Raw genomic sequence first — 24,599 nt, 5'->3', positions numbered from 1 at the left:
AAAGTAATTTTAAGGAGTATAAATATTAACATTTGTGTAAAACTCAATTTAATTAAACAAATTAAGGTGGTTTAAATGTTTAGCATGAAGTAATATTTAATAATAACCGTAGTTTAGGGATGCCTGGGGGGTCAGCAATTTGAGCATCTGCTTTTGGCTCAGGGTGTGATCCCGGGTCCGGGGATCCGAGTTCCGCATTGGACTCCCTGCAAGGGGCCTGCTTCTCCCTCTGTCTGTGCCTCTGCCTCTCTCCTCTCTGTGTCTCTCATGAATGAATAAATAAAATCTTAAAAAAACAAAAACAAAAACAGGGGATCCCTGGGTGGCTCAGTGGTTTGGCGCCTGCCTTTGGCCCAGGGTATGATCCTGGAGTCCTGGGATCGAGTTCCACGTCGGGCTCCCTGCATGGAGCCTGCTTCTCCCTCTGCCTGTGTCTCTTCCTCTCTCTCTCTTTCTCTCTCTCTCTTTCTCATGAATAAATAAATAAGTCTTAAAAAAAAAAACAGAGTTTATTTATGCATGTGATACTTAGTATTACTTTTTTTTTTAAGATTTTATTTATTTATTCATCAGAGACACACAGAGAGAAAGAGAGAAGCAGAGACACAGGCAGAGGGAGAAGCAGTCTCCATGCAGGGAGCCCCACGTGGGACTCGATCCTGGGTCTCCAGGATCAGGCCTTGGGGGCGCTAAACCGCCGAGCCACCCTGGCTGCCCCAGTATTACTTTTTTTAAAAAAGATTTTATTTTTAACTAACCTCTACACCTAAAGTGGGGCTTCAGCTCACGACCTTGAGATCAAGAGTGGGATGCTCTACCAACTGAGCCAGCCAGATGCCCCAATACTTAGTATTACTTAATGTGTCTCTCTTAAGCTGGAAGTACTATTATTCCTATAATTTAGTATAACATCACTCTATTTTCTTCTGATTTTAAATTATGTATAGATATAGGACACAGAAATAAATTCGGTCTTAAAGAGTAATATGTTATAAATTTGCTTTGAACAATATATTATTATTATTTTTTAAAGATTTTATTTATTTATTCATGCGAGAGAGAGAGAGAGAGAGGCAGAGACACAGGCAGAGGGAGAAGCAGGCTCCCTGCAGAGAGCCCCATGTGGGACTCGATTCAGGGTCTCCAGGATCACGCCCTGGGCTGAAGGTGGCACTAAACCGCTGAGCCACCCGGGGATCCCTGAACAATATATTAAATATTAAAATTGTGTTAAAGAAAATAGCACTTTTGGGATCCCTGGGTGGCGCAGCGGTTTGGCGCCTGCCTTTGGCCCAGGGCGCGATCCTGGAGACCCGGGATCGAATCCCACGTCGGGCTCTCGGTGCATGGAGCCTGCTTCTCCCTCTGCCTATGTCCCTGCCTCTCTCTCTCTCTGTGACTGTCATAAATAAATAAAAATGTTAAAAAAAAAAAAAAAGAAAATAGCACTTTCATGAGTGCAACTAAATTGTTTAAATAGAAAGCTAGGGCAGCCCCTGTGGCGCAGCGGTTTAGCGCAGCCTGCAGCCGGGGGTGTGATCCTGGAGACCCTGCCTGGATCGAGTCCCATGTCAGGCTCCCTGCAGGGAGCCTGCTTCTCCCTCTGCCTGTGTCTCCATCTCTCTCTCTCACTCTATGTCTATCATGAATAAATAAATAAATATTTTTAAAAAATAAATAAATAGAAAGCTAGTCCCACTTAAATAGAAGATATACTCAGCAACACCATGCTGTGAACATTGTTTTGAAAACATGCAATGCACTGTTTGCATTTAATTCATATAATTATATGTCATTATGTAGGAAGAATGTTTAATTGAAACAAGCAACAGATAGTTATTTAGTATAAAGTTTATTCATATGTATAAAAGTGCCTGTAATAGGAAATCCATTAAACCAAAATTTAATCAAGGGTGTTGGAAAAATGTGCATTCAAAAAAAAAAGGTTGCTTTTTCCAGATAGTGAAAATATTGGCATATTTGTATTGGATTGCCTTAAATTCTTAAACTGTTAGGTAAACATTTTTAAACAACAAAAAAAGTCAGAGGCAACACACAGTACAGAAGATTGAAGGCATCAATATATGTCATATATGTTCTTAAATCCCACATAGGCATATCTACAAAAGACTCTAGTTTTAAAAAATTACAGAAATTCCAGACACTCCTCTAAGAGAATAAATGCTATACATAGTATTTCAAAGCAAATTAACAACTAATAAAAATGTAATTCACATTCAAATAGAACAAAACCAATTTGAATAATATGAAATTGAATTTTTGAGTAGCACTAACAAAATTTTTTTAATCAAAAAATTTTCTTCTACATAATGAAAAAGTATACACACACATAAGTTATCTGAGAAGTAGAAAAAATTGGTTAGAATTTTACAGGTCAGGGAGAAACTGAAGATACAGAGACACTGTTGTTCTAGTTTTTAATGGTTCCAAGAATTTTTACCCAACTCTATACTCACTCAGAGGGCACATTATTAACAGATGCAAAACTTTGACACAGTTTATGCTTTGATTTTTTTCATTTTGAAAAAGAGAACATTCTGTGTAGAATTATATAAGGTATATCCTTATAAATATGTATTTGTCTTTTTTCCTAGTTTGATTCCCTATCTATACCCATATTCTATTCCTTCCTGATTGTAATGGAGGGACTGTAACAATCTAATTAAATACAAGTTTATGTCAAAATAGATTTAATGGTTAAACACTAATCAGTTGCTTGGGGAAGAAGCATAAACAAAACAGATCAAACAAAGAAAATACATTACCAAAAGTACAATAGGAATATAAAATGGTGAATGAGACTGAAATGTATGTCAATAATTTTATATATATATATATTTTTTTTAATTTTTATTTATTATTTATGATAGTCACATACAGAGATAGAGAGAGAGGCAGAGACACAGGCAGAGGGAGAAGCAGGCTCCATGCACTGGGAGCCCGACGTGGGACTCGATCCCGGGTCTCCAGGATCATGCCCTGGGCCAAAGGCAGGTGCCAAACCGCTGCGCCACCCAGGGATCCCAATAATTTTATATTAAGATATTTTCCTTTCAGTCATTATAAGCATTTACCAGGTATGAAATTAGCATAGAGTGTTATATTATTTTCAAGTGTATAACATATTGATTAAACAATTCTGTATATTACTCAGTGCATCTGTCACCAAAGAACGTTACTATGTATTATTAACTGTATTTCCTTTTTTGTACTTTTCATCCTGTGACTTGTTTTATAACTAAAAGTTTATCCATTTGAATCTTTTTATTTATTTCACCCATACCCCCCACCCACCTCCCCTCTGGTAACCATCAATTTGTTTTCTGCATTTAAGAGCCTTTTTTTTAGATTCTGCTTATAAGTAAAATCTTTTTTTTTTTTTTTTTTAAGATTTTACTCATTTATTTATGAGAGACACAGAAAGAGAGGCAGAGATACAGGCAGAGGGAGGAGAAGCAGGCTCCATGCAGGAGCCCGATATGGGACTCAATCCCAGGAATCCAGGATGAGGTCCTGAGCCAAAGGCAAACACCCAACCACTGAGCGACCCCTGCGTCCCTGCCTGTCAGTAAAATCTTATGGTCTTTGTCTTTCTCTGTCTCACTTATTTCACTAAGCATAATACTTTGTAGGTCCATCCATATTGTCAAAAATGGCAAGATCTCATTCTTTTCTATGGATGAGTGATATTCCGTTATATATATGCCACGTCTTCTTTATCCATCTGTCAGTGGACACTTACATTGCTTCTATGTCTTGGCTATTAAAAATAATGCTGCAATAAATACAGGGGTGCATGTATTTTTTTAATTAGTGTTTTCCTTCTCTTTGGGTAAATAGTAGTGGAATTACTGGATCATCTGGCTTTTCTATTTTTAATTTTTTGAGGAATCTCCATACTCTCTTCCACAGTAGCTGCACTAATTTACATTCCCCATCAACAGTGGACAAGGTTCCAATTACTCTACATCCTTGCTAACACTTTTTATTTATTATCTTTCTGATACTAGTCATTATGACAAATATAAGGTGGTATCTTATTGTGTTTTGACTTGCATTTCCCTGATGATTAGTGATACTGAGCATCTTTTCATGTGTCTGTTGGCCATCTGGATGGCCTTTGGGAAAATGTCTATTCAACTCCTCTGCCCATTTTTAAATTCGATTGTTCAGTATTGCATTGTGTAAGCTGTTTACATATTTTGGATATTGACTCCTTATTGGTTATATCATTTGCAAACATTTCCCTTTCAGTAGGTTGTCTTTTCATTTTGTTGATGGTTTCCTTTGCTGTGTAGCAGCTTATTTTGGTGTAATCCCATCAGGCTTCCTGCATGGAGCCTGCTTCTCCCTCTGCCTATGTCTCTGCCTCTCTCTCTGCATCTCTTATGAATAAATAAATAAAATCTTAAAAAATATATTTTAGTGTAATCCTGTATCACATTTTCCTTTGTATAAAGTATTATGATCTCAGCATTGGATGTTTTACAAATATCAGTGATTTCACAATCTTAATGATGAATTCTAGAAAAATTCGAGTGAAAGCAACAGTTTTACACTAAATGATGGCATATAACAAATCTAGGCTATTGCTGGGAGAAAGGGGTAGTCACAGTTCTGAAGTGAGCTTTGCAATTAGATTCTTATGAGTCAGTGGTAGTAAACAAGTTCAAGGAATATTTCAAATAATTATTCAATAAGAGATACATTCTGTCTTATATTTCTTTTTTTCCTTTTTTAAAAAAAGTTTATTTAGGTAATCTGTACACCCAATGTGGGCTTGAATTTATGACCCCGAGATCGAGTCGTATATTCCTCCAACTGAGCTGGCCAGGTGCTCCTGTCTTATATTTCTATTTATCTTAAGAAATACATGTGTGTGAGAATACATATACATATATGTAATATATGAACCTATATATATTTATGTACGTATGTTAGATGGACATAACTTTCTCATACAGAGCTAGAATTAAGTAATAAGATCCTTGTTCTTTATAATTTGAATTAGCATAATTCTGTGGGTAAGAGATGGGCTTAGAAAGGTGTGTCTGGGCAGCTCTTACTGCCATAGGTCCTGTCCCTGTGCTTTTATAAAACCACCAAAAAAAAAAAAAAAAAAAGAAAGAAAGAAAAGAAAAGAAAGGTGTGTTTGCTCCTTTTTTTTTTTTTTAATCCATGAGAGACGCACAGAGAAAGGCAGAGACATGGGCAGAGGGAGAAGCAGGCTCCCTACGGGGAGCCTGATGAAGGACTCGATCCCAGGACCCTGGGATCACGACCTGAGCTGAAGGCAGATGCTCAAGCACTGAGCCACCCAGGTGCTCGTGTTTGCTCCTTCTAAACCTAGCTCTCACCAATATGTTAGATTTAGGGCAAATTATCCTTCTATGCCTTAGTTTGATTGCTACAAAGTGAACAAAGTAGGGTTTGCCTCTGACCTTTTGGAGAGAATGAAAATAAGGGCAAAGTGCAAAGTTCTATGAGAAAATAGTCCTTATGTAAAATCAAGGTATGACTAATGGTAAATTTTTTTTAAAGTAATCTCTACACCCAAAGTGGGACTTGAACTCATGGCCTCAAGATCAAGAGTTGTATACGCTACCTACTGAGCCAGCCCCATAGTGGTAAAATTTTTATAGGTCCTATAGGTGGCTTTGCTGGGGTGCCTGGCTGGCTCAGTCAGTGGAATGTGTGACTCTTGATCCCGGGTTGTGAGTTCAAGCCTCATGTTTAAAAAATCTTTAAAAAAATAAAATAATAAAATTAAAAGACCACTTTCCCTAATTATATCTAAATGTTGCTAGATAATTTCTTTGTGACGAGCAGCTGAAGAGACCCCAAAATCTAGAAGGATAAAGTGTTTGGCAGTCTAATGAGTAAGGTCTTGCTTACATCTGCCTTAAGATCATGTTGTCTTAAGAGACAGAAACACACATGTAATGATTATGCTTTCTAAACATTTAATTGGAAAGAATTACCAAATACGTGTGGGTTTTAGTCTCACTTCCGTAAAAATTATAAAAGAAAATACAATTTTACAAACGGTCTTAAATAATAGGAAAATATAATGCCTATCAAAACAAAAAGAACAGAATTTTCTCTTATTTCTCAGGCATATGTTATTTCTTGAGTTCCTGCAAAGAGAAAACAAATCCACATCCACATCCACACCCATTCACATAAATGTGTGCAAACATACTCACTCCAGAGGTTTATAGCTTATATTCTATTACATTGTTAAGGAGGACTGGTCATATATACAATTAGAAGAAGAGACAAAGTATACGTTCAAATTATTACTTATGGTGTTTTGTGTTGCTGATAACTTTAGTTAGTATTATTTTAATAGCAGAAAAGTAAACTAATTTTTTCTAGGTTCTTGAACTATTATTTATAAACATCAACAGAGTTTCAAGATAAAGAATTACATGTAGTTATATATAGATAATTTAGCAATGACAAAGGATGTGTCTACTCATCAGTAGCATGGGCAACTTTATCAAGTTCTAGTCACTCCTAGATTTGAAGACTATGTATTTGATAGTATAACAACCCTTGCAAATCCTTGCCATTGCAACTCTGTACCTTCTGAAGACCTAACTCTGCATCAAGTGATTTTTAAAAATTACTTACTCCACTCCATAACAAAACATGAGTGATAGTAATTGTTAACAACTAAAACCTACAAAATGTGGTGAATGCTATGCAATAATTTAAAATGTAAAACCAAGTGATTATATTAAGGCCACCAGTTTATATTGAAGTGTCCAATTTTGTGAAGTATTTCCAATCAAAAAGAAATAAAGAGTGGGTCCACTATCCTGACCTTGGATAATCTGATGATCAGAAATTCTTTTTTTATATTCAACACGAGAAATCTGCAACCTTTATTTGTACAAAAGATAGTTCACCAGTTCTAGCTATGGCATCTGTAACACAGATTTTCTGCACCATTAAAATAAACAAAAAAGTGGTCTCTTCTTTACTGCAAGGGTAAAGTTTCTTATCAAGCTGATAATGATCAAGTTCAGATCCAAGATACATACCAACAGAACTGCTGTGGTGCTTATTCTTTCTTCACTCCTTGCAGTTTGTCATAAATGGCTGAAATGACATGTCTCTGTGGTTCATGGAAAAATGAACCATTCAAATAACATGAATCTCCCATACCACCATGGTGGGCCTAGTGAGATGGGAGTGACATAGACTTTTTAAACACTCTAAACTCTTTTGCTGGCCCAGGGTATGGTGGTGGCGGGGAAACATTGTGTTTTCTGGTGAGTGCCATTGCCTGTTCATAGGAGGGTAATCCCGTGTCCTCCACTGAAAGTGGTGATGGATTCAAGGCAGCCTCCTCAGGTCTTCTGAAAATGATGGAGGGAGTGTGCCTTCTTACATAGGTAGCTGAAGAACTAAATGGAGACACAGCATTTAGGTCTAGAAAGGCAGCATTTTTAGGCTAAAATGGCAATATTAAAAAAAAACCCAACTGACTTTTGATAAAAGTTGAACCCAGTTTATTAATATAACATCATTTTTATTTTACCCATAGACTCTGAAAAAGTCTTGGTATGGTGGAAAGGTCAAGAGCTTGGGGGTCAGACATGGATATGAAACTGGATCTTCTTGTTTCATAGCAGTGTGGCCAAAGGCAAGTTATTTGTTTCCTTCACAGTAAAATGAGGTCAATAATAGCTACCTCAACAGAGTTGTTTTGTGTGTAGCAGAAAGATGTTGTATGTCAAGTACCTAAGCAGTGTCTGGAACACTATGACAAAGACTCAGAACATGCTAATTCCCTTTTTCTCCCACTTCTGAATGAGAACTTTCTCAAAATATGGTGTGAAACCAAATCCTTTCTTGTCAAAAGGTAGCATTACTCCAAGCCAAGGAGACTGATGTCACAGAGATAATCACGAAGCTGTAGGCTTCAGCTCAGGTCATGATATTGAGGTGTGTCTCTCGTCTCTGTTTCCCCTGCAGTCCTGCTGCCTGGGCCTTCTCTCCTAAATAGCACCTCTATCATGTCCCTCGTCTCTGCAAAAGTCTAACCTGCAGCCTACTTTCCACTAAGTCAACTCCCATAACTCCTTTTAAAAGCCTCCCTTATTCTGGCCTCTCCATATTTTTCACAGCTCTCTGCTCTTGCAAGGTAGCCTCCCTACACTTCTCTATATGTGCAAGGAATTCTGTGTCCTGCCTCTGTGCTTTCACTGCTGTTGTTTGCTTTCTCAGATTATTGGCTTTTCACCACTCCATTGACCTAAGGCCAATAATTAAAAAAATATATGGCCTAGTTTAAGTTCCACCGTTTTCACAAAACTCTGTCAGCTATATTAGCCAATGAAAATCGAAATGCAACATTGGGTCTGGTGTTTTGAGCCTGTGTTTTCCCTTCTCATTATTGAATTATGAATTATAATTTAAACATTAGTAAATTGATATGTTTGGACTCTAAAGTTGGCTGTCTATGAAGCACTTATGTATAAATTAAGCTCCTAGAACTATGGCTAATAAGGTAATTAAAATTCATAAGTAATCTCCAACTTCTCGTCAATATTTACAATATTCTTCCTGACAAGAGACAGGCAGACTCAAAATACTGTAAACTTTTCCAAACTAAGGCAATCACTTTGCACCTTAGTACACCTTTTCCTTGGAGGCAATCATGAGATATGAAACTGGAGGAAAGGAAAGAGGATGACTGCAGAGAGAAGTGAAGAAGATCTGTGTAAATCTAGGAACTGGACAGTCAGCCCTTCAATAGCTGAGGGGTGATGAAGAGCATCCATCACAAGTTTACTTAGAGGGCTCAACACAATTCCTCCTCTGTCAGAAATCTGGAGCGGGTTTCTGGTAGGCTAGTCACTTGCCACGTTCATTAGTTTATGATGAAAAGTTCTGTTTGTTTGTTTATAGAGAACAGGAGAGACAGATGTTTTATTTGAACAAATAAACTTTTCCGTGTTGACTTCTAAATTTCAGATACAGAAACAATATTATAATTGCATTAAAGTTATTAAATAATCTACATGGTGATTTCTTACATACATCTTAAATGATTGATATCAGAAAGTAGGCACCAAAAACAACTCAAATAAACTAACATCATACTATGCCTATTTTCTTCCATAAAATATAGGAACCAAGAAATGAAAAGATTGTTTCCCATTTCTTGGCTTGTTTTGACAGAGGAATGAGACAGAAAATGATCTTATTTTTTACTCTTTTCTTTCTCAAATATTTCGTCACACTTCCCCCATTTTCAGACTTGCAAAATATATAGAAAGTGGACAAATAACTCTGCTAGAAGAATTTCTTGGGATAATAGATGAAAAGTACTCTAGTATTTGTTTAAAAGTTAATCCCAAAATAAGAGAATGTCTTACAAACCTAGTGTTCAATGTTCCCTAAAATCAAAGGGTTGCTCTGAGGATCAAAGTTAGATGATGGATGTAAAAATGATCTGTGATCTGTACAGTATTATACTGTACTGACATTAAGTAAGTATCACTAATCTTGCTTTTATTTATATTTTATTATTATTATTATTATTTTTTAATCTTGCTTTTAAAATAAGAGATATTCAGGGATGCCTGGGTGGCTCAGGAGGTGAAGCAGCCCACTGTAGGCTTCAGCTCAGGTCATGATATTGAGATTGTGAGATCAACTCCACAGGTAGGCTCTGCACTCAGCCTGGAGTCTGCTTAGGATTCTCTCTTTCCCTCTCCTTCTACCCCTCCCCCTGCTCTCATTCTCTCTCCAAAATAAATAATTAATAATAATTATTAATAATGAATAATTAATAATTAATAACAAATAATTGATATTTAATAATAATAAATAATAAATATAAATATAGATAATAAATAATAATAAATAATTCTACCCCTCCCCCTGCTCTCATTCTCTCTCTCCTTCTACCCCTCCCCCTGCTCTCATTCTCTCTCCAAAATAAATAATTAATAATAATTATTAATAATGAATAATTAATAATTAATAACAAATAATTGATATTTAATAATAATAAATAATAAATATAAATATAGATAATAAATAATAATAAATAATTCTACCCCTCCCCCTGCTCTCATTCTCTCTCCAAAATAAATAATTAATAATAATTCTAAAAAAAATTTTAGAATAAAATAAGAGATATCCAGAGTTTTAAAATTTTACAGTAACATACACAGAAAATATATCTAATAAAACTATTTTGCTCCCTGTACCTTTGAATTCTGCTTCTAACCTTCAGCAGGGAAGAAGCTAGAAGTTTTCAGACAAAAAAGGCCTAAGGTAAGGAGATGTAGTGGTGCAGAAAAGTAGAAAAATGCAGAAAAATGAAGAGAAGAGAGAAGAAAATGCCATGCAGGAGGACACTGAATAATGGCTGTGCTATCACAGACCTTGAGCACAATTATTATTTATTTAAGATTTTATTAATTTATTAATGAGAGACACACAGAGAGAGGCAGAGACACAAGCAGAGGGAGAAGCAGGCTCCCTGCAGGGAGCCTGATGTAGGACTCGATCCTAGGACCCCAGGATCATGACCTGAGCCAAAGGCAGATGCTCAACCACTGAGCCAACCAGGTGTCGCTTGAGTACAATTCTTAAACATGAGAGTATACATGAACTTTTTTGGGAAGACATTATAAATGGGGAGGAAAAGAAAGATAAAAGGCAAGAAGAGTCTCCAAAGACAAATTTTGCCTAGATTTTCATTAGTTTGGGAGTTTCCAGGACTTCCTCCCCTACTTATAGAGAAAGCCACACTGAATAAAATTTTAGTCAAAAGTCCTAGAAAAAAAAAAAGTCCTAGAAAAATAGAAAGACCTTGCTCATTTCCTATCTGTTCAATAAGGGAAGTTTTTTTTTATTTTTTATTTTTTTCAATAAGGGAAGTTAATAAAAGTGTCTCAGCTTAAAAGATGGTGGCTTATGAAAAATTAAGCAAGTTCTTCCTTACTTTCTCTCATTTCTCAGATTTTTTAAAAAATATTTTATTTATTTATTCATGATAGGCACACAGAGAGAGGCAGAGACAGAAGCAGGCTCCATGCAGGGAGCCCGATGTGGGACTCGATCCCGGGACTTTAGGATCATGCCTGGACCGAAGGCAGGTGCCAAACCGCTGAGCCACCCAGGGATCCCCATCATTTCTCAGATTTTTGCAGGATTTACAGAGGTCTCTGACAAACTCCTTTGTCTATGCCCACAGGTCATGTTAATGCCTCAGGAAGCTGTTCAGGAATTCTAGCTTGGGTATAGAATTACAATTTATGTTGCCCCTGTCCTCTGCCCTCTTTCTGGCATGTCTTCTTTCTGCACCTTGCTGTGGGTACCCTTTAATGCTCTGTCCTTTTCCATCTGTCCTTACATCACCCTCAGAGAACTTGCCTACTCTCATGGCTTCATGGTACCCATGGATTTAGTTTTATCCTCCAATAGATGAATCCTAATTCCACATCTGTTGCCCTAAACTCTCAATTTACAATAAAGAAAAATTTTGTAGTGGTAAAATACATATAACATAAAATTTACCATTTTAACTATTTTTAAGTATATGACTCAGTGGTATTAATTATATTCACAATGTTATGCAATCATCACCACTGTTTCCATAATCCTTTTGTCACTTGGTCACCATCATGAGCTTTTCTCATGATTGATTTGAAAGTGTGAATAGAGATATGTAAGCATCAATTTCGAATACTGTTTAGCACCTGGCACTTTTTTTGAATAAGGTTACTTATACACTTACTCATCTGTACTTACTGAGAAGATAATAGAGATAATAGAGAATAACTTTTTATTTTAATGAGGATGTTGAGGTTCTATTGTCCAAATAATATGGCTTTTATGAATCCTAATCAAGCTTTATTAATGTGCTATTATCTTTAAGTGGCAACCATTTTATTTCATTCATTTTTATCTAAAGTACCAATAAAAATGGCTGAATTTATTTTATTTTATTTTATTTTATTTTATTTTATTTAAAACTGCCTTTTTTTAAAGATTTTATTTATTCATTCATTCATGAAAAACACAGAGAGAGAGGCAGAGACATAGGCAAAGGGAGAAGCAGGCCCCATGCAGGAAGTCCAATGTGGAACTCCATCCCAGGACTCCAGGATCATGCCCTGGGCCAAAGGCAGGCGCTAAACCACTGAGCCACCCAGGGATCCCAAAATAGTTGAATTTAAAAGCCAGTTACATTGTTTCTATTTGGGTAGCTACATGGCTGGATCTGCTAAGACTGTGACTCAGTAAATGATGGGACTTTCTGCCTCTGGAAACAAAGTAGGGACACTGGCATCTACTCTCTGCTTAGAAAGGAGTATTGAAAAATCAAGCTGACGCTTGTGAATCCTCTTGTATTCTTTTGAAGGATTTTAGGAATTGCATCATTTTGTTGTTTATGTGTGAAATCGGGCAATCAAACAAATGTCACAGACCGGCAGAGCCTGGAGAGACAATGACAACTAAATGCCATGTGGTATCTTAAGTGGGTCCTGGAGCAGAAGAAAGACACAAATGGCAAAATTGGTGAAATCTTAATAAGGTCTGGAGTTTAGTTAATAGTAACGTACCAAAAAAAAAAAAAAAAAAAAAAAAAGAAGTAACGTGCCAGTGTTAGTTGGTTTGTTTAACGAATGTACTATGATATATGAGATATTAACAAGGAGAGAAAATGGGTGAAGGATGGGAACTCTTTGTGTGATCTTTGCACCTTCCTGTATATCCAAAATTATTTCAAAATAAAATGTTTATTTTTAAAAATAGGCAGCCATTTTTATCCATTTAAATATAACAATATAGAATGTACAATAGTAAAATAAATATTTTTACTTGGTACTTACCTGGGATATTGTTGCCTGTTACACTTGGTGATACAAAGATAGTAACCAAGTAATCCAAAAATAACCAAAAATACTCCAGCAGCAATTAATCCAGTCAGAAGGCCCATGACATCAATTTTCTCTCTGTTGGCATCTTAAGAGAAATCAACAAAATAACGTAGCTATATCAACTGAAAAGCACTTCCTATGATTTCAATAGATTTATTTATTTAAAGATTTTTGTCACACACAGAGAGAGAGAGAGAGAGGCAGAGACACAGGCAGAGGGAGAAGCAGGCTCCATGCAGGGAGCCCGATGTGGGACTCGATCCCGGGTCTCCAGGATCATGCCCTGGGCCAAAGGCAGGCGCCAAACCGCTGCACCACCCAGGGATCCCTATTTAAATATTTTATTTATTTTATTTGAGAGAGAAGGAATACAGGAACTGGGAGAGGCGCAGAGGGAGGAGACTCCCCACTAAGCAGGAACCTGACGTGGGGGTTGATCCCAGAATCCCAGGATCATGACCTAAGCCAAAGGCAGACGCTCAACTAACTGAGCCACCTCGATGCCTCTGATTTCAATAAATTTAACACTTGATCTAAGCATACTATTAAGAATCTAATAATATTGATTTTTTAAAAAAGATTTATTTATTTTATGATAGACATAGAGAGAGAGAGAGACTGAGACAGAGACACAGGAGGAGGGAGAAGCAGGCTCCATGCCGGGAGCCCGACGTGGGACTCGATCCTGCGACTCCAGGATTGCACCCTGGGCCAAAGTCAGGCACCAAACTGCTGAGCCACCCAGGGATCCCCTAATATTGATTTCTTTACAAAGTCTTTCTGCTAGCAGCCAAAATTTGTAAATAACACTTTCTAAAAGCCTTGGTTATAATTTTATTTACTGTAAATAGGTCATATTAAATGGATAGCATTCAAGACTAAACATATTCTGGGGTCCTGGTTGGCTTAGTCAGAAAGGCACACAATTCTGACCTCAGGATCATGAGTTTGAGCCCCATGTTGGGTGTAGAGATACTAAAAAAAAAAAAAAAAAAAAAGACTATACATATTCTTTGTTCAACTAGGCACATTTGGTATTAAACACACAGATAAACATACTAAGCAACACTAGCATAGCAAGATGATAAAGTCTCCTCTAGCTGGGGCTGTATCTGAGGGGAATGAAGGAAGAGCTGGCAAAAAAGACCTGACTGAAAAAGCAGCTAGAGATGATAATACAGATAATATAAAGGATCTCCCCTCTATAGAACTTATCTAATTCTAACACTCTTCATTTACTTAGTAGCAGAAGTATTCCATTTACTTGTAATGGTAAAAAAAAAATTAAAATAGCTTACTACTTGGAACTAAAGGAGTCCTACTTTTATTCTGTGCAAGTCTTGACTTAGCTGAGTTGTTTAAAACACCTTTAAGCCTATTATCTCATTTCCCTAGTATCTCACCAAACTTGATTTTCAGTGTATAAAGATGAATGTGGCTTCCTCTGTCTTAGATAGCCCAGTGTATAATTGAGAAATCATCCCTGGATTTACAAGGCACATATGTTGAGCAATAGCCAAACTCAAATAATAAAACTAAAATGTATTATAATAGAGAGAGGGCGGGAAAAACATTCAATTTCATCAATTCTTGCCTTACCTGATTTTGTGGTTGGTCCTTTGATGGAATATTTCTGCCAGAATGCCATCTAAGAGAAAGGTACATTTTCCAAGTTTATTTCATTGTTTTGTTTTGTTTTGAAAGATTTTATTTATTTATCCATGAGAGACACAGAGGCAGAGACACAGGTAGAGGGAGAAGCAGGCTCCCTGTGGGGAGCCCAATGCGGGACTTGATCCCAGGACTCTGGGATCACTTCCTGAGCCAAAGGCAGATGTTCAACCATTGAGCCACCCAGGCATCCCTATTTCACTGTTTTATCATCATTTGATCCCAATGACCCGGACTGGGATGGTAAATTCTTGGCATGTGCCACAGGTAGTATACTAGTTTATTCAAGCTGGAGGACTTGACTCACTCTAATTAAAGCATTACCACCCATCACTGTTTCTCAGGAACTGGTCAGGGGATTGTTGCCAGCTCCAGCTCTCTGCTACTGTACTCTGCCATTCTCTTCACCTGCTCAGGGTATCTGCTCAGGTATCAGACGAGACTCTTGCATTAGAGAGTCAGTGACAGCACCGAAGGTGCGGAAGCAGTAGACCCATTACCAAGTTTGAAAAGGAGCCTGAATTTTTCTACGCAAAGTGGGCCCTCGGTTTGCTAGGAGATTTTATTGAAAGGGATTGATCTGGGGAAAAGACATCCCTAAGACTCTTCAAGTTCAGTGTTACTTGAGAGAATGAAGCAGATGGGAAGGAACTACAATACAATTATAAAAAGGGTTTGCAAAAAACAGGATAAGATTTCAACAGGCACAACTACAAATCTAGACTTTGTTTTCCTTCTCTAGCCAATGTGGCAGCTGTCAGCAGGGAATGAGAGGCTGGGCACAATTTGGGGAGAAAAAAAAGCTAAGCCCCATTAATACCCGCATGTGAAGGATACCTAGAGTTCCCTGTTCTTATTGACCAAAGAGTAAAGTGGAACACCTAAGGAAGAGAAAAAAGGAGCTCTGCTAATTTAATTTACAAAAGTAAAGAAGTTGGGTCACTTAACATTCTCTAAGAATATGCTAGACTATAATAGGAACTGTGCTGTTCGTTTGTTTTGTACTGTCTCAAGATTGGTAGACAGGATTTAATTACATTTCAAAGGAGAACTTCTAAAAATTTCTCCCTGCAATTACACAGATATATCAAACAATAAACTCCTGGATGCAGAGACTAGATAATTTGTATCTTCAGTCTCTGGCAGAGCACTTGGCACATAGTAGATTGAGAATAAGTACAGTAGTCAGAAAAGATAAAGTCACTGGTAGGAAAAATTGCACTCAGTCTAGAATGATTGAAGCTTGACTCGAGGACTAACTCAAATAATATCCTAAAATTTAATTCGCTCCAGTACTTGATTGTTCTTAAATACAATTAACATCACACACACAAAATCACAACACAATCGATAATCTGCTAACTACTCTAAGTCCATTTAATTAAGTATAAAGCCAAGTATAAATAGGTTAATAAGCATTTTAAGGAAGTGGAAAGGGATAACAGGTATAAAATCTCGATTTTATTTAAAGCATAAAATCTCTGATGACTGAAAGTGCCATTTTCTTAAGTATGGTTTAATAAATTTCCAGCCAGTTGACATTGTCAACCAAATTACCGTTTTATCTTCATCCACAAAAATCTCTCTGGCTTCTTCATAATTGCAAAGTTCTTCTTCGCACTCTCTTTCTAGGTCACCGGGCGTGAAGAGCTCCAAATCAAATCTATTATATAGCAGGTGTCTATGTATGAAAAGGTTTGCTTCTTCTTTTGCTGTGAAGACTAATAAAGAAACAGGTTTCAAAGGCTGATAAAATAGAGAACACTTCTGTTTTAATTATGGAAAAAGTGAATGTAAAATTGATGTAAAATTATACCAAACTTTTTTGTATGCTTTTAAATTCTTTTAAAAAAGATTTTATTTAATTGAGAGAGAGAAAAAGAGCACAAGCAGAGGGAGAAGCAGACTCCTTGCTGAGCAGGGAGCCAGGACCCTGAGATCAGGACCTGAGCCGAAGGCAGCTGCTTAACTGACTGAGCCACCCAGGTGCCCTTGTATGATTTTAAATTCCGATGATAAGAAATGTCATCAGTAAAAAAAAAAAAAAAAAAAAAAAAAAAGAAATGTCATCAGTAAAAGCAATGTCTGCTAAATATGAAATACAAATATTAGCATAAGTCCATAAAATACTTGTCCTGGTTATGTCCAAAATTATTAGCATAAATGAAAATTATTTAAATATCACTTTTCCCTAGACTCTTCTACTTCAAAGCGTTGGCTCTTGGGGCACCTGGGTGGCTCAGTCAGTTAAGTGTCTGCCTTTGGCTCAGGTCATGAGCCTGGGGTCCTGGGATCAAGCCCTATACTGGGCTCCCTGCTCAGCAGGTAGTCTGCTTCTCCCTCTGGCGCTCCTCATGCTCTGCTCTTTCTTTCCCTCAAATAAAAAAAGAAAATCTAAAAAAATAATAATAATAAAGGGTTGGCTCTCTATTATCTTGACTGAGAAAAATCAGTCTGGTGTAATGGACAGAGTATTAGACTAAGAGAAGACAGAGATCCTTGGTTGTGATTTGACTTAGCTCTCAGTTGTTCATCTGTGATAAATCACTAACATCTCTGTGTTGCCATTTCCTCATTTGTAAAATTAGAAAATAAACAATTACTAAGATCTCCTTATGTTTTAAAATTGTTAATTAATACATTTATGTTAAAAATTTTAGAGCAAGTTTATCCTAAAAATTTCTAAAATTTTAAACTTCTAAGTTCGCAAAATTATAAGGTAATTATAAGGTTAATTAAGAGACATTCAGCCCCTCCTAAAGAAATAACTCTCCTTCTCTACTCATCCCCTGAATAGGTGTCTACAATGTTTTATAAGACACCCTCTACCTTTTCCAGGAGCATAAATAGTAAACACGATAGAGTTACACACAGGTTAACGCAAAACCAAAATATCCCACCATGGCAGTATTTTCAAAACCCACAAACTTTAAACTCATTCTAGTTGCACACAAAGAATGCTTAAGAAATCTTGTTCCAGGTCACATTACCGAGACTGGAATTCAGAAGCTCTGAAAACTACAACAAATGCTTAAAAGAATTTGGTATTTCACACTGCTAACCCGTACTATAAAGGAAGAATATATTAAAGTAGGCAACTGAAAGACAGCTCAGGACTGATGAGAGAGCATGGCCTGGAAGACTAATTCTGATTTGGGAATGACCTCAGGTTGGCCATTTATACTTAGCCCCTTGAGAACAGTCACATCTTGTCCAAGATATTTTTTTCCACTAGTCAATCACCTTTCCAAACAGGTCTGAATCTCATAGAGCTGTTTTGTTCAAAACAGTAGCCACTAGGCTCATATGGCTATTGAGCACTTGAACAATGGCTAGTTTGAATTGAGATGTGCTATAAATGTAAAATATACACTGATTTGAAAGATTTAATAAAAAGATTATCTCAATGTATTGCTTATATTTGGAAATGATATTTTGGATATAATGGGTTAGATTAAATATGGTTATTAATATTAAATATTAAATAGTATATATATAATTTTATCAATTCTTTTTACCTTTTTTAAAAAATTATTTATTTTGAGAGAAAGAGAGAGAGAGAGAGAGCACAGGGGGTAGGGCAGAGAGAGAGGGAGAGATAGTCTCAAGCAGACTCTATGCTGAGGGTGAGCCGGATGTGGGGCTTGATGCCATGTCCTGAAATCAAGACCTGAGCTGAAACCAAGAGTCAGATGCTCAACGAACTGCATCACCCAAGTGCCCCTCTTTTTACTTTTTTAATGTGGCTGTTAGAAATTTTAAAACTATTTACGAGGTTTACATTATATTTCCATCAGCCTCCACTACCCCAGCATATACATTTCTATGTTATAAATAACATATATGAGCTATTTGAATCAAGGGGGAAGCTAGAATTCGATCACTGGTGATAGCTGTTTTAAGAACAGTGCAATGAACCAGTGTGATAAAATCTTTCTATTCTTTCTTCTCCCTTGTCATGTAGATTTTATGCTACCACCAAATGGAGACAAAATGAAAAAATTCCCAAGTCACCATTATCATTGGGATTCTCATAATGGCCCTCTAAGCGGTCACCTTGCTCCCCTATACTCTGTTCTTAACACGGTGTTCTAGCTACACTGGCTTCCAACGCACCTGGTTCTCTCCCGCCTTTGTATTTGCCGTTTCCCCTGAATAGAACTTTCTTCTTTCGGTTTGCTTTTTCACCTTCTTTAGTTCTTTTGTTCAATGTTACCTTAAAACCTCATCCCCCCAGCCCCGACCCACCTCTGGCACTCCCTGTCCCCTACTATACTTGGTTTTTCTCCATCACACTTGCCAGCATCTGGTGTTCCACCCATGTTACCACTTGTCACCACTCTGTTCCCCTTACTGGAAGAAAAAGTTCCATTAAAGACGGCATGTGGTGCCTGACACATACGAGGTGCTCAAAAAACTATTTACTGAATGAATGAATGAACTCAACTTTTCTACATTGGGAAGAAACTCTTGGACCTAAATTCTACTGGTTAGAGCAATTCATAGGTAGAGTCTGGTATTAGTTTGTTGTAGGTTTATTTTTATTTGTTTTTAGATTATTTATTTATTTATTCATGAGAGACACAGAGAGAGAGAGGCAGAGACACAGGCAGAGGGAGAGGCAGGCTCCCTGATGCGGGACTTGATCCCAGGACCCCGGGATCACGACCTAAGCCAAAAGCAGATGCTCAACTACTGAGCCACCCAGGCGCCCTGTTGTAGGTTTTCTTTTTTTCTTAGTTATTTATTTATGAGAGAGAGAGAGAGAGAGGCAGAGACACAATACAGGAAGAAGGAGAAGCAGGCTCCATGCCAGGAGCCCAACATGGGACTCGATCCTGGAACTCCAGGATCGCGCCCCAGGCCAAAGGCAGTCACTAAACCGCTGAGCCACCCAGGGATCCCTTGTTGTAGGTTTAAAATACTAAACTAGTGCTGAAGTAACTCATGGCCTGCCCCACTTAGCTATACTTACTATGTGAAATCTAATTTCAGAATGGAGAATTAGAAATCTGTTTCTGTTTTGCTACGTCTCAGTTACGCAAGATCTTTACATTTTATCGGCTAAGAAAGCAGTGCCAAATTTCTCATTGTTGGTCTTCCCTTCAAATAGGTTATTTGAGTTATAAAAATACTCTGTCCAATAGAACTACTTTCAACTTTCAACTACTCTCAAAGAGAGAATCATCATCATTTTTACTGTTCCTGAAATAATTATGCCAGTAAAAGTCTTCACTCCTGAATTAAATGTGCCCTCCAGGGGCTGCTGTTTGCCACTTGCCTGAGTGTGAAGGTTCTGATTCAGTCAGTGGTTGACGTTAGATCTTCGGTGCTTTGTTAAACTTTTGCCGGTCTCCCTTTTGATCTTAGATTATCTCTTTATTTCTATACTGTCCTTTGCTACTGGGATCCTAAGTAATTTGTTTGTTATCCAAAAAGGCAAACCTCCTTGTCCTGGAGCATCCTGAACTTCTCCCCTGGCCACTGCTGGAGAATGCACTGTTCTTAGTACTTTAGCATTTGCCTCAGGTTCTCCTCCCATTTCTATTTCTCCCATTTTAGGCCATCGTAAGAGGCTGTCTGTACATTTCACTATTTCTTTTCTTTTCTTTTTTTTTTTTTTTTTTATTCATAGAGACACAGCTAGAGAGAGAGGCAGAGGGAGAAGCAGGCACCATGCAGGGAGCCCGATGTGGGACTCGATCCCGGGTCTCCAGGATCACGCCCTGGGCTGCAGACGGCGCTAAACCGCTGCGCCACTGGGGCTGCCCACATTTCACTATTTCAAACCCACCAACCCAGATATTCCATTCTCTTCATTTTTCCTGACCCTCCATATTTCCTTTTTTTTTTTTTTAAGGTTTTATTTATTTATTCATGAGGGACACACAGAGAGAGGCAGAGACATAGGCAGAGGGAGAAGCAGGCTTCCTGTGGGGAGCCTGATGCAGGACTGGATCCCAGGACCCCAGAATCATGACCTGAGCCAAAGGCAGACCACTGAGCCACCCAGGCGGCCCTCCACATTTTCTAAATAAATTTCTTTTGAGTCACTTGAACTCTACCCTTGGGGTTTATCAGAATTTAGTTGAAGGTCCCTTATTTTCCTAGTTACTTTTCTTATCTCCACTTATTATGGGCTTCTGTGCCATACAACTCTTTGGAAATAGAGTTACTGCTACTCTGTTCTTGAGCTATTTCTACCTCCGTCCCAGAGCTTACGGAAATTAATTCTTTACACTTCACCCCCTCATCGGATGAAGAGGTCCTCCAGGGCAGGGATTACAGTCTTTCATTGTTATACCTCCAGTATTTAGATTAGGGCCTTGCACATAGTATGTATTAATAAAGAGATTACAAACTGAACAAATCAGCTTTTAAAATAGATAGGATTCCTCATTTACATTTCCCATAGATATTTCCAGCCTTCTGCACTCAAGTATGATCCCTGAATTCCTTCCATAGCTTGTGAGGTCCTTGAGAATCTCTTTTATGGCACACCTGGGTGGCTCAGTCAGCTGTGTTTGCCTTAGCTCAGGTCATGATCTCCGGGCCTTGGATCCAGCCCCACATTGGATTCCCTGCTCAGCAAGGAGTCTGCTTCTCCCTCTTTCTCTCTCAAATAAATAAATAAAATCTTTAAAAAAGAGACAGAGAGAATCAATGCCTTTTCTGTCTACATTATGTGAACGAATACACTCACCAGCATTCTGGGGATCAGCATCTGGTCCCACTGAGTATGGACCTTCAATCTTATATATGAGTGGACTTACACGTGTGATGTAATTTGGGAGGTCACCAGAAGGATCTCCTTCTTTTTTTTTTTTTTTAAGATTTTATTGATTTATTCATGAGAGATACAGAGATAGAGGCAGAGACAGAAGCAGGCTCCCCATGGGGAGCCCCATGCGGGACTCGATCCCGGACCCCGGGATCACGACCCAAACCAAAGGCAGATGCTCAACCACTGAGCCACCAGGTGCCCCAAAGGATCTCCTTCTAAAATCTCTCCCTATTCTCATTAGCTAGCTTATCCCACTGCCTAGAATTCTGCTATCACGGTTTGATTCCTTTGGTTCAGATACCTATTCCTTTGAGTTAAGATGTCTGTCTTAAAACACACATATGCACACCCTCCTGTAAGGTTTAATACACCAAGCTGTATTAATCATTAATAAGTTGTCCAGGACTATTAGTGTAACAGATCCTTCCCAGGTGAGAATGAGCTGAGAGTAGATCTGATAAAAAGGATTAAGATACAGGAATGTGTGGGGATAGAGAAGCACAATGACTAGGCAAGGAGAGGGATGCTGAAGCCAAAGCCAATTTTTTTTTTTTTCTTTTCTCGTTCTATTTTCTGGGTTAGACTTTTTTTTTAAGGTTAGACTTTTCTTTTAATGTAGGCAGGAACCAGTCTGTTTATGACTTGGAACCCACAAAGTATGAAATTCTAGGTTAGCAAGCCCCAAACCTAATCTTCCATAACCATCTGACTTTATCCAAATAACCAGAAAATTCGTTGTCCAAAAGGACTTCGGGGATCAATCTACTCCCCACCCCCATCATTTCTATAGGGGAAGAAATTCAAGCAGAAAGGGGTTAAGTAACTTAAGGGCGGGGGAGGGGGGGTCTCCTAGCAAGTCCAGACTGGATCCTGGAACTCCCTGTCCATCTTTCCAGGAAAAACAAGTAATTATGATCATTATCATTCCCACACAGCCTCATCCAGAAAAACGGCACTCACTGATTTTCAGAAGTTGAAATGGGTTTTCCATTCAGTGAACCACAAACCAGGTCTTAAAATACATGCTCATCAAAAGTAACTCACAGCAATAGATTTGTATAAATTGTACCTAACATAACCACAGCATTGCCAAATAGACCACAAATTCAACTAAAGGTATCTCAAGGCTTCTGTGATGGATGGGGGGCGTGCGATTGCAGAGCCTACACTTTCTGGTTGGACTTCTGCCGCAGGTGGCTCAGGTTTCCAGGTTGGGGGGGGGGGGCCGGGTACCCGAGCCGGGCGTGCTCACCTTCTTCTCCCGCATGCCTGGACTCCTTGGGACTTCTTGTGCAATGAGGAAACGCGAAGCTAGCTGGGGGCAGTTGGCTGAGCAGAACCAGCAGGGTAAACATAGTCTGGTAACTGTCAAACCACCTAAAACAAAACAAAATAGCAACAAAAAAAAGGTCAAGAAAGCCCCTGGCTCAGCGCTCTGAGTTCCGGAGCGGCCTGAGTCACCGACCTGCTTGCTGCGCCCCGGCTCGCGGGTTTCGGTCGCCCGGCCCGGCCCGGAGAGCCCGGGAGCGCCTGGGCACGAGAGCCGCGCCCCGGGCCCCGCCGCCGGCCGAGCGGGCACCTGCGGGCACCTGCGGGCGGCCCCCTCCGCCCTCCCATCCGGCGGGGCCGGGGCAGACCCCCCCCCCCGCCCCAGGAACCCGCCCCACCGGCCGCGGGCCCCGCACCTGCGGCTCCGGGCGCCTATGCTGCAGCAGCTCCCGGGCCGGAGCCCCGGCGTTGGGTTGTCCCTGCGGCCGCCGGGCCCCCCGAGTGGCGGCGACGGTCCCGGGAGCTGCTGGGGAAGCGCCCGGGGTCCGCGGACGGGCGCCTGGGCCCCCCGAGGGCGCGCGCGGAAGACTCAGCCCGGGTCCCGCAGGCCCCGCCGAGCACCTGGGCGCGCTCCTCCCCCGGGGCCCGGCCTACCTGGGGCGCGCGGCGGGCGGCAGGTGCTTCCCGCGCCCCGGGCCTCGGGCGGGTCCCGCCGCCAGTTCTGGCCCCGCCTCGGCGCGAGAGGCAGGGTTTGGACTCTCTCCACCCCGCGTTGCTGGGGAGTTGGGGGGTGGGGGGTATTTTCAGGGGTCAGGGCGAGGAGGAGGCCCCCGGCGCACCCTCGGGCTTTTCGCTCTGGGTTTCACTGGGCTCAGGGGTTACCTAAGTGGTTACCTTAGGTCAGGCGGTTCTCCAAGGGCGGTTTGGGGATGTGAACGGGACAGTCATCCGAGAACACACACGCTTCGTGAGTCCTAAGATATGGGAGGTGACTTTAGAATCAATCGATTCCATTTGGTTCCCAAACTGTGACCCGCCAGGTCTTGGGATGTCTCCAAGATCCTCTGAAGGGGTCTCCTAGGTCAAAACTATTTCCAGTGGGATAATAAGTCATGATTTGCCTTTTTTTTTTTTTTTTTTTTTTTTTGCGCTTTCATCGTCTCATGACTGTACAGTGGAAATTTCCAGGCCCATTTGACGTGAATGATGTCATCACTCTGCTAGTAGAACGGGCATTCTTGTGTTTTCTAGTATGCTCTATGGTAGCGGGCTTAAATAGCACTATGTGCATTTTTAAAAATATTTTATTTATTCATGAGAGACCGAGAGAGAGAGAAAGAGAGAGGCAGAGACACAGGCAGAGGGAGAAGCAGGCTCCATGCCGGAGCCCGACGTGGGACTCCATCCCAGGTCTCCAGGATCAGGCTCTGGGCTGAAGGCGGCGCTAAACTTCTAAGCCACCTGGGCTGCCCTCACTATGTACATTTTTATAGAGATTAATAAAATTTATATGTTCTCAGAACTTTTGTAATTAGCTGCCTTTGATCATTCCTGCCAGAATAGCCATGACCTTATTATCTTCAAATAATTATCTTGAAATCTTGAACTTTGAGTTTATGTGGAAACGGAACAAAAAAGTACACTTTATTGACTTGATTGGAGATTATATTTTGAAACCAGTTTTAATATGTAATATGATAAATACCATTAGATAGACTTCACGTTAGTAAAGGCTCTTTGGGGCCCTGGATGGCCTTAAAGAGTGTAAAGAGGTCCTGAGACCTAAGAGTTTGGTAATTGTTGCCTCAAGTAATGAAGGCAGCCTGTGGACAGAGGACCCATGCCAAGTAACATTCACGTCCTTCCTTGTCCAAATGACTTGTTAACAATTCTTTGAAACATAATTTAAGATTCCTTGCTTTGACCCTAAGTGGCTTGAC

The 24,599-nt window shown here is 39.4% G+C and overlaps 1 protein-coding gene across 3 annotated transcripts; it reads right to left on the bottom strand.

The window, feature by feature from the left end:
- Window positions 1–1,835: 1,835 nt before the first annotated feature.
- On the bottom strand, window positions 1,836–23,635 carry PRRG4 (proline rich and Gla domain 4). Of its 3 annotated transcripts, none has more exons than XM_077863510.1 (6): window positions 23,554–23,635; window positions 22,643–22,767; window positions 16,164–16,327; window positions 14,535–14,583; window positions 12,888–13,020; window positions 1,836–7,436 (listed from the first exon to the last, which is right to left on the bottom strand). In XM_077863510.1, exons 2-6 carry the CDS (start codon window positions 22,743–22,745, stop codon window positions 7,208–7,210), a joined length of 678 nt encoding a protein of 225 aa, XP_077719636.1. In that variant the 5' UTR covers window positions 22,746–22,767; window positions 23,554–23,635; the 3' UTR covers window positions 1,836–7,207. The 3 variants fall into 3 exon arrangements, with proteins under 3 accessions (XP_077719636.1, XP_077719634.1, XP_077719635.1); XM_077863508.1 differs by lacking the exon at window positions 23,554–23,635 and adding an exon at window positions 23,314–23,460; XM_077863509.1 differs by lacking the exon at window positions 23,554–23,635 and adding an exon at window positions 23,076–23,276.
- Between the last annotated feature and the right edge of the window lie 964 nt (window positions 23,636–24,599).

This window comes from Canis aureus, chromosome 21 (assembly GCF_053574225.1).
Source record: "Canis aureus isolate CA01 chromosome 21, VMU_Caureus_v.1.0, whole genome shotgun sequence".
Lineage (NCBI taxonomy): Eukaryota > Metazoa > Chordata > Mammalia > Carnivora > Canidae > Canis > Canis aureus.
Note: the sequence above shows the minus strand (reverse complement) of the source record. Positions and strands in the feature narration are given on the sequence as shown.

Bases quoted from the DNA above. Each gene is read 5' to 3' on its own strand.
- PRRG4 (XM_077863510.1), bottom strand. From the start codon at position 22,745: ATGTTTACCCTGCTGGTTCTGCTCAGCCAACTGCCCCCAGCTAGCTTC. The intron at 16,328-22,642 runs GTGAGCACGCCC...TTTCTTTATTAG, and splicing joins CAGGCATGCGGGAGAAGAAG to TCTTCACAGCAAAAGAAGAA. The intron at 7,437-12,887 runs GTAAGTACCAAG...GTCTCCATTTAG, and splicing joins AACAGGCAACAATATCCCAG to TTCTTCAGCTACCTATGTAA.